Genomic DNA, 16,435 nt, shown 5'->3' on the forward strand with positions numbered 1-16,435 from the left:
GATTTTTAAAATTACAATTTTCAGGTGTGACTACAGACATTAAATTCTTAGGTGCCCTATCCAGGGATGTCATCAGTAAGTCTCTTATTTTTCCATAGGCCGTGCTGAGCTCTAACCTAAAACCTTTCCATTTTACATTTAACCATGGCACAAATTTACTCCGGCCCTGTCATTTTTCTGCCACATTGCCACGACATTGTCCATAACTATTGTTGGTTTTTTCCTCTTTATTCTGACACCATCCATTGGAAGCCTCAAGGTAACTAAAAATCTATTAGGCTTTTTTTGCCCATTACCTTGGAGGGAAGTCAAGTCAGTTGCATTTTTGGGGGACAGAAGAAATACCGACAGGATAGAGCTGGATAACCGAGATGCCAAATTCTGTGCCACTGTAGTTCTCAGCCAACTCAAGTATCTACTCCACGCTTCTGCTCAACAATGGGAAAAGACCCTAAGATTCCAGATACAGGCTTTCAAAGAAATGATGTTTCCATAAGCAAAATGGGCAGACAAATGGATTGGAAATAATATTTACCAGTAAGTAGCATGCAGTATATACTGTATAACTCTTGGTCATCCTCTGACAGTGTGGTTTTGGTAGACCATGTAGCAATACCAATAGCACTTAGACTTATATACTGCTCAAAAAAATAAAGGGAACACAAGATAAGACATCCTACTATTAAATACAGTACATTGTGTTGTTTAAGTGTTCCCTTTATTTTTTTGAGCAGTATATATCGCTTCCTAGTGCTTTACAGCCCTCTCTAAGCAGTTTATAATGGTAGCATGTTGCCCCCCAACAATCTGGGTCCTCATTTTACCAACCTCAGAAGGATGGAAAGGCTGAGTCAACCTTGAGCTGATCAGGATCGAACTCCTGGAGTGAGCAGTGTGTTAGCTGCAGTACTGCATTCTAAGCACTGCGCCACCATGGTTCGTTCAATCGTAACACATCAATCTGTTATTGAACTTTTATTAGAGGGTCCCCCCACACACACACACTCCTTAAATTAGAAGTGAATCTAAATCAGAAAAAATATTAACAGACAATGCATATGATCATTAAAAAAAATAGGATGAGACCAGTGAAGGCAAGTGATTTTTGGCATGGTGAATAGCCTTGTAAATGTAATCACTCATCATCTGTCTAAGCCTGGTTTGGTTTGGTTTGGGAAATGGCAGGCCAGATTTCAGGATATATAAATATTCATGAGACAACTGGCTTTAGCTCATATTTAAAATGACAGCATCAGTTGGTTCCAAGATAAACTACTATTTCAGTCATTATAATAAACTTGCATTCTCTTCCAGTGTCAAAGATTGTGTAAAATAAGCCTGAATTCTGCATACTCTCCCCATTTATTACCGTACTCCTTTCATGATGGGGGCTAAAAATAGTTTTCTTCCTTGCTGCGTAACTTTTAACTGGGTTTTTTTTATTTTTCTCAGGGTTTTATTTAATCTTTTTAAATTTGTTTTAACGTTTGTATTGATTTTCTTTTAAACACCCTGTAAACCGCCCTGAGTCCTTCGGGAAAGGGCGGTATATACAGGGAGTGCAGAATTATTAGGCAAATGAGTATTTTGACCACATCATCCTCTTTATGCATGTTGTCTTACTCCAAGCTGTATAGGCTCGAAAGCCTACTACCAATTAAGCATATTAGGTGATGTGCATCTCTGTAATGAGAAGGGGTGTGGTCTAATGACATCAACACCCTGTATCAGGTGTGCATAATTATTAGGCAACTTCCTTTCCTTTGGCAAAATGGGTCAAAAGAAGGACTTGACAGGCTCAGAAAAGTCAAAAATAGTGAGATATCTTGCAGAGGGATGCAGCACTCTTAAAATTGCAAAGCTTCTGAAGCGTGATCATCGAACAATCAAGTGTTTCATTCAAAATAGTCAACAGGGTCGCAAGAAGCGTGTGGAGAAACCAAGGCGCAAAATAACTGCCCATGAACTGAGAAAAGTCAAGCGTGCAGCTGCCAAGATGCCACTTGCCACCAGTTTGGCCATATTTCAGAGCTGCAACATCACTGGAGTGCCCAAAAGCACAAGGTGTGCAATACTCAGAGACATGGCCAAGGTAAGAAAGGCTGAAAGACGACCACCACTGAACAAGACACACAAGCTGAAACGTCAAGACTGGGCCAAGAAATATCTCAAGACTGATTTTTCTAAGGTTTTATGGACTGATGAAATGAGAGTGAGTCTTGATGGGCCAGATGGATGGGCCCGTGGCTGGATTGGTAAAGGGCAGAGAGCTCCAGTCCGACTCAGACGCCAGCAAGGTGGAGGTGGAGTACTGGTTTGGGCTGGTATCATCAAAGATGAGCTTGTGGGGCCTTTTCGGGTTGAGGATGGAGTCAAGCTCAACTCCCAGTCCTACTGCCAGTTTCTGGAAGACACCTTCTTCAAGCAGTGGTACAGGAAGAAGTCTGCATCCTTCAAGAAAAACATGATTTTCATGCAGGACAATGCTCCATCACACGCGTCCAAGTACTCCACAGCGTGGCTGGCAAGAAAGGGTATAAAAGAAGGAAATCTAATGACATGGCCTCCTTGTTCACCTGATCTGAACCCCATTGAGAACCTGTGGTCCATCATCAAATGTGAGATTTACAAGGAGGGAAAACAGTACACCTCTCTGAACAGTGTCTGGGAGGCTGTGGTTGCTGCTGCACGCAATGTTGATGGTGAACAGATCAAAACACTGACAGAATCCATGGATGGCAGGCTTTTGAGTGTCCTTGCAAAGAAAGGTGGCTATATTGGTCACTGATTTGTTTTTGTTATGTTTTTGAATGTCAGAAATGTATATTTGTGAATGTTGAGATGTTATATTGGTTTCACTGGTAAAAATAAATAATTGAAATGGGTATATATTTGTTTTTTGTTAAGTTGCCTAATAATTATGCACAGTAATAGTCACCTGCACACACAGATATCCCCCTAAAATAGCTATAACTAAAAACAAACTAAAAACTACTTCCAAAAATATTCAGCTTTGATATTAATGAGTTTTGTGGGTTCATTGAGAACATGGTTGTTGTTCAATAATAAAATTAATCCTCAAAAATACAACTTGCCTAATAATTCTGCACTCCCTGTAAATCTAAATAAATAAATAAACTTACTCAACTCTTTGTGGGTTTCAATCATAAGGAGCACTTTCAGGTAGTGATTTCTTAATCATCCCTCCTATCAGTCCAGAAATACTGGGTGTAAGCAAGCACTGATCAAAGTGAAACACTTCTTAAAATTACAATTAAGCCACAACTAGGGAGCTGACCTGTGTTGGCGAGCATCTATCTGGCGGGGACTGTGTGCGCCATTTCCCTGCTCCATGACACCAAAACATCTGCAGAAGAAATGTTGTGCTCTTGCTACTCCTCCAGATTTTGCTGGGATGCTGTAGTTCATAAGGCTTGCTAGAACATTGCTTTCCCAGGATTTGCTGCTTAGCACAGAACTGCTGGTAAGAGGAAGAGAAAGGTGATGCATTTATTCATAGTATCCTAAGCCAGCCTCCCCTTGCAAGCAACCCCAACAAAATGCGGGTAAAGAATGGGGAGGGTGCAGGTTTCCAGAATAATATTTTCTTCTCATTGACTAGAAGGCAAATCAATGGTGTTTTTTTTTTGACAATACCCTCTGCAAATGGCACATAGAAATGCAATATAAAAGATAAGCAAATAGATCGGCGTGAATCAGAAAAAATAAAACATTTGCTGTCTCCCCCCCCCCCTTATATGGCACTCCCACATGATCTGATTGTATTTGTTTAAACTCAGACTTCAAGCTGCACTTGTTCTACAGTTTACCTTATAGAGAAAATAGGTATTTCATGGAAGGCAAGGGAATGCTAAGAAGGGCTTTTATACATAGTGGATAGATTTTCTTTTTTTTAAGTTTTCAATTCCATTTTTTTTACAAAAAGATCAAAATGATTTGAGTATCTGACAGATCTTAGGAGGTGTACAGAAAAACACTTTGAGTTTAATGGGAAGAAATTGTGACAGTAGGGAATAGCCATCCGGATGTGGCATTGATTTCTCAGGCACCCTAACGCTTCACGTTCACTTCCTTTAGAAATGTTGGATGCACACGACAGTATTGTGCAAGTTTCCTGTAAATAATATGGTCTTGTTTCAGAGAAAACGTCTCTAAGGAGCTTCTTGGTAAACAGCCTGGTGACTAGAGAGAGGGTTGGTCTTTTAGCTGCCTGTGATCCGAAATAAATTCTAAATCAAGGAGCCAGACTAATGCCCTTTCACCCAGTGCTCTTTCTCTTATATACACATTTACCACCCTTAAGAGTACAAGAAGTATGGATCTCTGATCCAGAACTTACTGGACTTCTTTTGACGGTGCCATAAACTGGAAAAGAGGAGATAAGATGTGATAAGGATGGCATTAGAAATAGGTTTTTACACAAGAGTGCCAACGCAGCACAGTTTCTCCTGTCCTGTGTTTTATGGGCCTGCGCTGACTCTCCAGGACAGCAGGGAAGGAGAGAAGATCAGACAGGATGAAGAGCAGCCTGGTGGCCTCTGCAGACTGAACCTAAGGGCCTCCTTCAACTAACCACCTCCGTTTCCACATTTCAAACACCCGGGTTCTAAGAAAAAGCTCAGGCTAGTTTAAACTGTACCGCTGTCGTTTTGAAATGAATCTGAAGCAATAGCGGTAGGTTCTTGAAATAAGCGTGTCACGTGGGCTCAGTTAGATCAAGCCAAAGGTTCTTTTCCCACAGGGGCCAACCCCAAAAAGAACACAAGAGTAATTAACTGCCCTCTCTAATTCACATCCCAACAACTGCACCCCGGTACTGGACAGTACAACCATGAAAGCTCAAGATGTTGGAATTTTATTTATTGTTTGCTAGGGCTTTTATGCCATTGAGAAATTGGGGGTTGAGGCTCCATAAAAGGTTAATTAGGCAAGTAAACAAATAATACCTAGTCATTTGTGACACTGCGCCATTCTTTATAGCAGTGGCTCAAAGTTTCCCCCTAGAATTTTTTCAGAGGGTCTACAAAATTAAATAAGTAAATATTTTAAAACCTCTTGGTTTTTATTTCTAATATAGTACATATTGATAGATATAACCCACGTAAACCAAAGCTCTTTGTGGTTATCAATCCTTTTCAAGAATCTAAAGGATCCTGAGACCAAAATATATGAGAACTATTCCTTATAGCATGCCTTATACTTCAAAGAAGCAAACTAGAGACTTGGTTGCAAGAATTCTTCCAGGATTAGGATCGTCATAGGAAGTTGCAGACAGACTCCTGTTCCTCACAATAGTAGAGATCTTTCTCAACACCTCATCCTAAATGCCAAAATAAGGCTTGCAGCTACTGCATAAAAAGGGACTGATTTGTATTGCAGCCTTGTGCTTCCTCAGCTCTGCCTATACATCCTAAATTGCAGGGTGACCTTTCTACTGCTTTTAGCATTCAGGATGCTTTGTACTCTTTCTCATTATGTGTCATGGGTCTTTTTTAAAAAAATAAAAATGTCCAGGTACTGAAATTGCTCAAAGCTATCAATAGGTAAGTTGAAATAGGACGCACCCTCCCCAATTTCCAACGTTCCAAAACTAAGCTTTCCCATATGAAGCTACCATGTTGTATTTTCCCCCAACCATCTTTGAAATCTTAACTCATTTCTATCATTTAGTATACAAGATATAGTAATGTCCATGTGCTATTCTGATGATGGATGGATGGATGGATGGATGGATGGATGGATGGATGGATGGAAAAATAGATTATCCTGAAGCCTCATGCATTAAAGTCTAACCTCACTAGTTTTCTCTAAAAGCTATTTTACTGCGGTCCCAACTGACTGTTGGTGCCTATCTTGGATGTATTTTGGATTTTATTCTTGCTTTTTTTCCTGTTATCTTTTGTTTTTAATGACTATTTGGGATGGTAATGATGATGATTTTGCTTTGTTTGATGTATGCTGCCCAGAATCTTTGGAACTGGGGAGGGTTATGAATACTGATAAATGAATAAATCAATGTTGAGGATTTAATTGTGAAATTTTGTAAAAAAGTAATGTAAAAGTGTTGGATGCTATTGGAATACATGGGGAAGAGAAGGGCAGACAGAGCCTGGAGATATACTTAAGAGAGGACTCAGCCTAGAATCATTAGGTGTCCACAAATGCTCCAAATGAATTCCATTAATTCTTATCTAGCACCAATTTAGGGCTGACCCATTAGTTGACCAGATTCTTGTGCATAGGCATGAGCACTGAATCAGCTTAACTGGAATTTAATGTGCGGTTCTGATTCTTCACACCTGATAACGTGTTGCTGTACCTAGGTTAATTGTATTTAGAGGAATCTGGTTTCTGTCTTTCATTTCCTGAAGTTGGCTTTTGTCTCTGTTTGCTGAACATACAGGCCTGGAAGCTTGTCAGTGCAATGCATCAGTGACCTTATATAAAAGTGATAATCTTTCTGCCAGCAGTGCGTCTACGGCATTGGCAGAATGAGCTGAAAACCTGTCAAAATATTCAGTTGCCTGCAGACTGTAGTTTCTGGATTTTCAGCAAGATATTCAGGCAGTGAAGGCTTTTTACCCACTGCTAAATTGCTCTGCTGGTCGCAGTTCTTTCATTTGACAGAAAACTGCATACCAGGATGATATTGATTGCCCTCACTGCCAGTCTCTATTGCCTGTATTCCCAATAACAGCCCCTCACCTAAGTTCCCTCCAAGGTCTAAGAGACTCTACATACCTTGAGGCTTCCCTTAGATGGTCCCAAAGTAAGAAAGAGAGAAACATCTTTAACGTTGGGCAATATAAGCTTGTCTCTGGGGACTAAATGTAGGGAATGTCATGTGAGCATATTACTAGAGGTTGTTTGTGCCATGGTTAATTGTGAGTAGGGAAAGCAACCCTTTCCTGTATTGACATGTTGCACAGATAGCGTGGGGAGGATTGATGTCATAAGAGGCACATGGGCAGCATTCCAAATAGCCTGCAAGTTGTTTTTGATGATGATTGAGTTGTACTGTTCCTCCAGTCCCCAAAATGACTGAGGTGCACAACCATGATAATAAGTGTTGGCTGTGTATTTTTTGTAATAGAAGTAAGAATTTTTTTTAAAAAATCCCATTTATATCCCGCCCTTCTCTGAAGACTCAGGGCGGTTTACAATCTAAAGCACAAATCAATGTGCTTAGCAAAAGCCTTCATTCTATGCATATGCCTGCTTATTAGGGCTTTCGGGGGGGGGGCAAACGGCATTATTACAAAGTCAGCTTATTGCCCCCAACAATCTGGGTCCTAATTTTAACAACCTCGGAAGGATGGAAGGCTGAGTCAACCTTGAGCCTGGTGGGACTCGAACCTGCACTAATTGCAGGCAGCTGGTGTTACTTAAGGAGGCATTAGCCCACTGCTCCACCAAGAATTATTAGTATGTATGAGGTCTTCTCAACAGTACATCTGGTTTCATGTTCTTCTTCATTGAAGAAAGTCACTGTGAAGCCAGAGGGTTCTTTAAAGGCAACTTTAAAATTAAAGTTTTTGAAGATCAACAGCTGGACTGCAATCCAGCTGGACTGCCTTCACCATGTCAAGTGTTCCTCTTTCTTCAAACATTTGTTAGCTGTAGATGTTGAGACTCTGGAAAGAATACAGAGAAGAGCAACAAAGATGATGGGGGACTGGAGGCTAAAACATATAGGGAACGGCTGCTGGAATTGGGTATGTGTAGTTTAACGAAGAGAAGGATGAGGAGGGACACGATAGCAGTGTTCCAATATCTCAGGGGCTGCCACAAAGAAGAAGGAGTCAAGCTATTCTCCAAAGCACCCGAAGGCAGGACAAGAAGCAATGGGTGGAAACTAGTCAAGGAGAGAAGCAACCTAGAACTAAGGAGAAATTTCCTGACAGTGAGAACAACTAACCAGTGGAACAACCTGCCTCCAGAGTCGGTGAATGCTCCAACACTGGAAGTCTTTAAGAAGAGACTGGGCAGCCATTTGCCCTGAAATGGCATAGGGTTTCCTGCCTGAGCAGGGGGTTGGACTAGATGACCTCCAAGGTCCCTTCCAACTTTACTGTTATGATTATGATTAAATCACTCTCGTCCCAATAAACAATAACCCTTAGGAAACACGTGCTGTCACCTTCTCTCATTCTTCCGTTAAGCCTTAGCAGTTTACTCTTCCCTATACTCCAATGTGCTTACTGTTCTGCCTTTGCAGTTATACTGACCGATGAAGAGGTGCAGAGGAAAAGAGAGATGATAATGAAGAGGAAGGAGGAGGAAGCTCTTAAGGAAAGCCTAAAGCCCAAATTGCTGGAGGAACAACAACGAGTCATTGAAACTCTTCTTGAAGCCCATCGCAAAACTTATGATCCTACTTACTCAGATTTCACTCAATTCCGGGTAAGTTCTGCTCGCTTTTCCCCCCCCCCCTTTTTTTTTGCAGTACTTTACTATTGTTGTGAGTAGTAGGACATCTGCTGGTGAACAAACGGATATTTTTCAACTTGGTAACTTCTGAATTAGTGATTCAAACTCTTGCCCCACTTCCCACTTAACAAAAGTAACATTGCTTGCAGATTCAAATCATTAAACAAATCGACAGCTGATTATAAATAAATAAAAACAAACCAACCAACCAACAAACAAAAAACTCACAAGGGCAGCCTTGATGGACGGCTAGGTCTTTTTCTGCCATCGGTTTTCTATGTTTTTATTATGAAAGAACCATTCGGTGTGTGTGGTTTTTTTTTAATTTGGATCTGTGTCTCAGATTGAATCTCTCTGGCCAAGTCACCAGATTTAGAACTATTCCCAATTTTTTATTTTTTAATCCCATTTATATCCTGCCCTTCTCCGAAGACTCAGGGCGGCTTACAAGCTTAGCAGTAGCCTTCATTCTATGTATATGCCTGCTTATTAGGGCTTTCGCCCCCCCCCCAGCGGCATTATTACAGAGTCAGCTTATTGCCCCCAACAATCTGGGTCCTAATAATTGAAAATTATTTTCACACTAAGTTAGCATGAAATACATCCGTAAATAGATCGCAGTTGGATTTACAACTGCACTGCTTGGAGAAATTGCTAAGTGTATTTGCGACTAGACTTCAGTTGGCGATAGCTGCGTTATGTGCGCTGCCCCCATATGGCTTCATCACAGTCTGTCCTTAAAAATGTACTTGACAGAACAAAAGAAGGGAGTGTCCCCTTAACCAAGTGGCCGGCCTCTCTTGATGGGGACCCCATTATTCTACCTGACCAACCAGCCTTCCTCAGCCACACACAAATCTTTGTACAATGAGGTTTATCAGTTCTGGGGGAGGGGGGGGGAAGAGGAAGAATAAGGTGCTTGTGGCTGTAGCAACCACAAGTGTTTCCTGCCCCGTCACAAGAGCAAAACAGCTTTGAGGTTGAGTGATGCATACGAGGCATCAGGAGAACAGCAGATAGATGGGAGAAGTAGAAGAAAGAGAACTGGCTGCAGATTTATTTATTTTTATTTTATTTTTATTACATTTATATCCCCACCCTTCTCCGAAGACTCAGGGCGGCTTACAAGCTTAGCAGTAGCCTTCATTCTATGTATATGCCTGCTTGTTAGGGCTTTCACACACACCCCCAAGCGGCATTATTACAAAGTCAGCTTATGACTCATAGTTTTGGAAACCTGGGGTTAGTTACTCTTCTTTTTGTGATTATTTCCCAACAGACTCCCTCTTACTTCCCTATTGGTTTATATTTTCTGAGCAAAAACCAGTATTTCCAATATAGGATGGTTAGCCTCTAATACCTTCTGCTTTCTCAACCTGAAGATTGAATAGATAACAACCAAATTCATTTTACCTTCGACCAAGAGGCTTGAACGTACGTTTTTTTTTCCTCAATGACATAGCAGTTGCAGGGACTATTTGGTTCAAAATATCCAGCTTTCTTAAACAATTAAGTAATCAAAAATGTTAGGGCAACATAGGAGAAGGAAGGAGTATTAGGTACGTTGTCTGCCTTGAGTTATCTATAAAAAATAAGGGAGAGATTAAAAAAATCTAAAATCATAGGATATCAGAGCAGACGAGTCTTCTCTTCGGTGGTTGTTCTAAGAAATGGATCCCTGGCGTTGGAAAACATTCAGTAGACCGGATAAACGGAGGAAGAGTGGGTAAAAGCCTCAGGGCACCCTTTTCCTTATAGCAGATTATCTCCGTTAATTGAACTAACTTTCTGGTAACTAGAATCAGGATGAAGGTATGAAAAAAGCAGTAGGCTCCTCCTCCTATCAAATGCTACCCTTTCTATTATTTTCAGCCTCCTGTAAGACAACATTCAGACAAAGAACATACAAGTCGATCTTCTTCTAACATGACACCAGGTTTTTCCTTCTCAGATGACTCTTCAGATAATTCCAGCTTCTCTTCAGGTAACATGCAGAGCGCTAATCATATTTAGATTCATGGTAAACTGCAAGAATTCTAACAACTGGGTTTGTTTTAAATGGCAAATTCTACAGTTGCCTTTTTTTTTGTACCGATGAAGTGTTTTTGTGAAACATTTACAACAAATCTTAACTTGCAGATAAGCAGCCTGCGTCTTGTTTGGCAAGCACTTAAGGGCAATTTATTAATCTGTTATTAATCTCTCCCCCTCAGAAGACCTAACGTGGTCCTATGAAATTTAAGAGTATTCCTATTCAGAGAGTTCTCCGGGCCAAACGGCCTTGTGTAACCACTGTGATTTTTTACTGGTGGTGTGGGGAAAATGAAAGAAAGTGGAGGGAAACTGAGAAAGTCTCCTGTAACAAAGGGGCCCATGATAAATGCGGCCTCTGGCTTCATACCGAAATGCCTTGTGAGGACACTTCAGCATGGCCAGCCTTCCGTCTGCATAACCTTTCAGAGCTGTTCGCGCAAAGCCTGTAATTGGACCAGTCACAGCGTTTGCGTGAACGGAGATCTAGCCTGTCTTCCTCCTACCTGAACAATAAACAAGGGTGGCAAGTGAGAGTCAGGAGCATTTTCCTTCTTGTGCTGCTTTTGCTTACAGGGCAGGAGGGAAAAAGAAAGCAGCACCCGAGAAAGAGGCATTGGGAGCTGGGAGGCAAAGACTGGCGGGGATTTCTCCCAGTAGGGAAAAAAACAAGAGTCGTCGATCGCAACCTTATGAAGTTGACACTGCTAAAATCTTTAGAATGAACATTTTCTTCGAAAGGACTCAGTGGGTTAGGACGCTGAACTTGTCGATCAGAAGGTCGGCAGTTTGGCGGGTTGAATCCCGAGTGCCGCGTAACAGAGTGAGCGCCTGTTACTCGTCCCAGCTTCTGCCAACCTAGCAGTTCGAAAGCACGTAAAAATGCAAGTAGAAAAATAGGGACCACTACGGTGGGAAGGTAACAGCGTTCCGTGCACCTTTGGCGTCTAGTCATGCCGGCCACATGACCACGGAGACATCCTCGGACAAGCGCTGGCTCTTCGGCTTTGAAACGGAGATGAGCACCGGCCCCTAGAGTCGGAAACGACTAGCATGCATGTGCAGGGGAACCTTTACCTTCACCTTTAGGCACCTTGTGTGTCCTTATTGTATTGTGGAGTTTGGCACAGAATGTTTTATCTCAGTGTGACCCACCCAAAGACCATCAGGATTGGCACGTGATGTAAACCCTGGAGATAGATCATTTTGAATAGTTAGGAAGATGATGCAGAAAAAAAGTTAGCTTGGCTTGAACGTTGGGGACAATAGCATGAGCACTACTGCAGGAACAGCACCAGAACTCAATGTGGACGTGCCTTGATTCTGCGTTCAGGCTTTGAGCTTCTTTTTGCGCCAAGGATTGCACTTTCAGTAATGCATTTGTGTAATTTGCTATGCTACACCGCAATGAGTATTGTCTAAAATAACCCTTGTTACGTGTGGTTAGGAAAGAACAGAGCAGTAGACTAAAGTGAAAAACTGGAGCATGTTTTTAATCAGGTCAATAGAATCCGAGATTTGGACTCTGAGGAAATCTACAGCCTTAACATTCTGATCTCAATCAACGAAATTACTCCTTTTGGATTCTATGGTTTTGCTAGTGCCTGTTGGAGTACTACCAGCAGTGGCCTTCAGTCAGCCTAGGGACAGCAGAGTCCTGGCCACTGCAAAGGCTCCTCGATATCACCTTCACAACACGACTCTCAGTGCAAATCAATATACAACGTAAAACAATAGTCATTGTAAATAGCCCAACTAATGCTGTGTAAATTCTAAAGCATTTAAACTGTCATGCTGTAATAACGAGTGGTGCCTTGCCTGCTGGTCTGACATGTAAGGGTCTAAGCTGTGTCTTCCTCTCTCTGTCCACCAGAGCCGGTGATGCTTTCCAACCTGGAGCTCAACGACGACAGCACCTCCATGTCCATTGACTTCTCCCACCTCACCATGTTGCCTCACCTTGCTGATCTTGTCAGCTACAGCATCCAGAAAGTGATTGGATTTGCTAAAATGATTCCAGGGTTCAGGTAGGGAAAATTTAAAAGTACCTTCAAAACCCTTGTCTGCTTTTTCCTTAGAGGTGTGTATCTGTGCCTGATTTGTGGTCTTGGCATATTCGGGTCTTTTCCCGTGTAGGATTGCAATCCTACACGGGAAAAGACCCGAATACGCCAAGACCTACATACCTATACCCGTGAAAATCTATAAATGCACAACACCACAGATCTCTCAAGACTTCAGAAATCTGCAAAGGCCCATCAAAAGGAACAGCAAGATAAAACGGGTCACTTTAAAAACCAAGTAAGATCTTGACACAAACCGTGTAAATAAATAGTATCATTCCTCAGTTGAACTGAAGCCCTACTACCATGGTGGCGAACCTATGGCACGCATGCCACAGGTGGCACATGCACCGTCACCCCAGTCCTAGGCCTTCAGCTGGGTTTCATAAAACCTTTTCGCTTTAGGCCTCCACCGCCGTGTACAAAAAAAAAAAGGTTCAATCAATCAATTTCAACTTCTTGTGGGGGGAAAAAGATCTCGCAAAGTTGGAATTGATTGATTGAACTTTTTAGTCCCAGCCAGTCTGCCATTACCACTGCAGCCACGCCCACCCAATGGGCCTCGCCCACCCAAAAAGTGGGTTTTGGGTTGCAGTTGGGCACTCGGTCTCTAAAAGGTTCGCCACCACTGCCCTACTACCTTCAGAACAGCTCTGTCTTTTTTAAGCCTTGCCATCCATTAGCAGCTGTTTCCTTGGGAGGTGACAGAAGACTTCTCTCTCAACCTGTTGCTGTAGAGGCCACCTTAGCACTGGTAGAGACCTCGAACAAGGCATCTCTTATTTAAGGCATCTTCAATAAGAGCAAAGAGACGGGGAAGGGTGGTGTGTGTTTGTCTGTGTCTCTGTGTGTGTGTGTGCATACATGCCTGCAGAGAACAACTCTGTGGCCAGAAGTTTTATTTATTTATTTATTTATTTATTGGATTTATATACCGCCCCTCTCCCGAAGGACTCGGGGGGGTGTATAGGGCAGTTAAAACAATATACAGTATACAATATACAAAGTTAAATTAAATTAAATTAAATTAGCCCTAATAAATAAAACACATTCTAAAAGTTTAAAATTAAAAATTTAAAATCCCAATCCCTCAGTCCAGGCCAGCAAGCTCAAATAACCAAGTTTTCAGGTCGCGGCGAAAGGAGCGAAGGTCGGGAGCCATCCGGAGCTCAACAGGGAGTTGGTTCCAGAGGGCAGGCGCGCCCACAGAGAATGCTCTCCCCCTGGGGGCCGCCAGTCGGCATTCCCTGACCGACGGCACCCTGAGGAGGCCCTCTCTGTGGGAGCGCACAGGACGATGGGAAGTTGGCACCGGCAGAAGGTGCTCCCGTAAATAATCCGGACCCATGCCATTTAGGGCTTTATAGGTCATCACCAGCACCTTGAATCTCACCCGGAAGACAACTGGAAGCCAATGCAGCTCGCGGAGCAGAGGTGTTACATGGGAGTATCGGGAAACCCCCATCACAACTCACGCGGCCGCATTCTGTTTTATTGAAAAGTTTTAACATACAATTTTTCCCTTAGAAAATTCCCCCTCCCCCACCCTTCTCCCTCCCCCCCTTCCTCCCCCCCTCCCCCCCTCCCCCCCAACTTCCCAGAGCTAAATACAAGGTATGTATAAAAAAAAAACAATCATAAACAACCATATACTAACAACCATAAACTCTAAAATCTATCACTCTCTAGCTTATATAGGATAAAACAATCCTTAGTAATATTAAATATATATATAAAAAACTAATATAAAAAAGAAACAAAGAAAGAAGCCTTATTCAAATATAAAACTTCTTAACCCTATACTTATTCTGGATAAACTCAAACCATTCTCTCCCTTCCATAATATAGCGTTCCTGCAAGTAATCTTGCAAATAGGCCAAAATCTTCGCCATTTCAACCAAGTCGGAAACCTCTAAAACCCACTCTTCTATGGTCGGCAGTTCCTCTTTCCAGTACTAACCTATCAAAAGTCTTGCTGCCGTAATTAAATTCAACATCAACTTAGTATGTTCCACCAGGCTTTTATCCAAAAAGCCTTAACCTTTTTACAAGTCCACCATATATGAAAATATATTACGTCTTCATCACCGCACCTCCAACATTTAGGCTAATGATTCAGATACATACTTAGCTTTTTAAAATCTAAATACCATCTATAAAACATTTTGTAAAAATTCTCTCTTAGATTTCAAACTTGTTTAAATTTTACATTCCTCACCCAAATCTTTTCCCACCTCCCACTACTTGGCTGTAAGTACATTGTGAAAGTTCCATAGACTTCTGCTGTTCTTGTTCTTTTATCTTTTTTGATCGTTTTAAAGCAGCACGCGTCACCCTCTGTTCTCTGGGATCATCCAAAGGTGTTATAACTTGATCTCCTCCAGCACCATTCTCCTCTGTCTGTCCATCTTCAGCCTCTTGATGTTCTCCTTCTCCAGATCCCTTTGCAGCTTCCAGAAGTGTTAATGGGGTTGCTTTTAAAACATTATTGTAAAAATCACGCGCTTGCATCACAGTAACCAGACGGTACCTTTTACCTTCATGCATCACCATCAACCCAGCTGGGATCTCCCATCTGAACCTTATATCTCGTTGCTTGAGCTCTTGCACAAGAAATGTAAAATCCTTCCTTCTCCTTAAAATCTTTGGAGGAATTTCTTTTAGAACCAGAACTTCTTGATCAGCAATCACGACTTTAGTATCATAGGGAGCTTGTATAACTTCATCTCTAATTTCCCTTTTTGCAAAATAAACCACCACATCTCTAGGCAACTTTCTCTGTCTAGCAATCCATGAATTCACACGAAACACTTTATCCATACCTCCTTTTATTTCGGATGCTGGCTGATTCAATACCACTTCAAGAGCCTCAGAAACCAGCTGCTTTAGATCTTCCTTAATATTCTCCTTTAAACCTCTGATTCTAATGGCAAACTGCATCTGGAAATATTGAGCAAGACTCAATTCTCTATCCATTTTATCTCTTAAATCTTCATTCTCCAGTACTTTTGCTTCTAATATGGCATTCTTTTGAGTCAAATCTTCCACTTTTTCATCCAAATCTTCCACATTCAGCCACTTTATACACTGAAGACAAAATGTCTACCTTCATCACCCTGAACTTCTGTTCCATCCTCTCCTCCATTCTCTCCTCCAACTTCTTCAATTTCTCCTCCATCTGTGCAAATTTATCACCAATTGATTGATTAATTGATTCCAAAAGTACCTGGGCATGTTTATCCAAAGCATCTCGTAAATCCTTCGGTGTCAATACATCAGGAGGGTGCAACGCCTGTAATGATGATTGTTGCACCGGAGAAGATCCACCACTCCGAAGAGTTTTAGGGGGAGGTTTAGCCGCCATCTTTAACTTTCAATTGTGACGCACTTTCACTTAAAGTTTAAAAAAGTCCATCAAGCTCGAGAGTAAAATAAAATAATCCTCTTCACCTTTTCCTCTTGTACCACTCTGCCTGCTCCTTTTAATCCATAGTCCTTCCTTCAGGCAGGGGTGGTCGCAGACGCCTGGCTCTGCTCCATGAAATCAGGAGCAGAGGCGCTGGCCAGCTGGGAGCGACCCAGGCTACGGGGGAGTTCAATCCTACAGCCGCCCAAGCTGCAAGCTCAGGCGGCCCCGGAGAACTCGACCCCTACCTGGGGCCTCACCCCCTCCTCTTCTCCCGAGGAGGGGGCTTCAAATTCGCCCGAACAGCTGATCGGCGCTGTTTCGGGCGAAAATCACTCAGCTGAGCCGCGGGCAGCCCGGGAAGGCTGTCTTCGGCGCCGCGCAGCCACCGGAAGTCCTGGCCGCATTCTGCACCAGTTGGAGCAGAATGAGTAACACAGTTGGCAAGAAAGTTGAATCTGCTTTGCAGAGCTCTTTACCTGCT

At 42.3% G+C, this 16,435-nt stretch overlaps 1 protein-coding gene across 4 annotated transcripts in view; it reads left to right on the forward strand.

Annotated features, from left to right (window-relative positions):
- Window positions 1–16,435, forward strand: part of VDR (vitamin D receptor) — a 112,942-nt gene that overhangs the window by 85,417 nt on the left and 11,090 nt on the right. For all 4 annotated transcript variants that reach the window (XM_081317234.1, XM_081317236.1, XM_081317233.1 and 1 more), the window contains 3 exons: window positions 8,240–8,424; window positions 10,324–10,435; window positions 12,356–12,509. In XM_081317234.1, the coding sequence (XP_081173360.1) occupies window positions 8,240–8,424; window positions 10,324–10,435; window positions 12,356–12,509 (451 nt within the window). The remainder of the gene's footprint in view (window positions 1–8,239; window positions 8,425–10,323; window positions 10,436–12,355; window positions 12,510–16,435) is intronic.

This window comes from Vipera berus (genome assembly GCF_964194415.1).
Source record: "Vipera berus genome assembly, chromosome: 2".
Lineage (NCBI taxonomy): Eukaryota > Metazoa > Chordata > Lepidosauria > Squamata > Viperidae > Vipera > Vipera berus.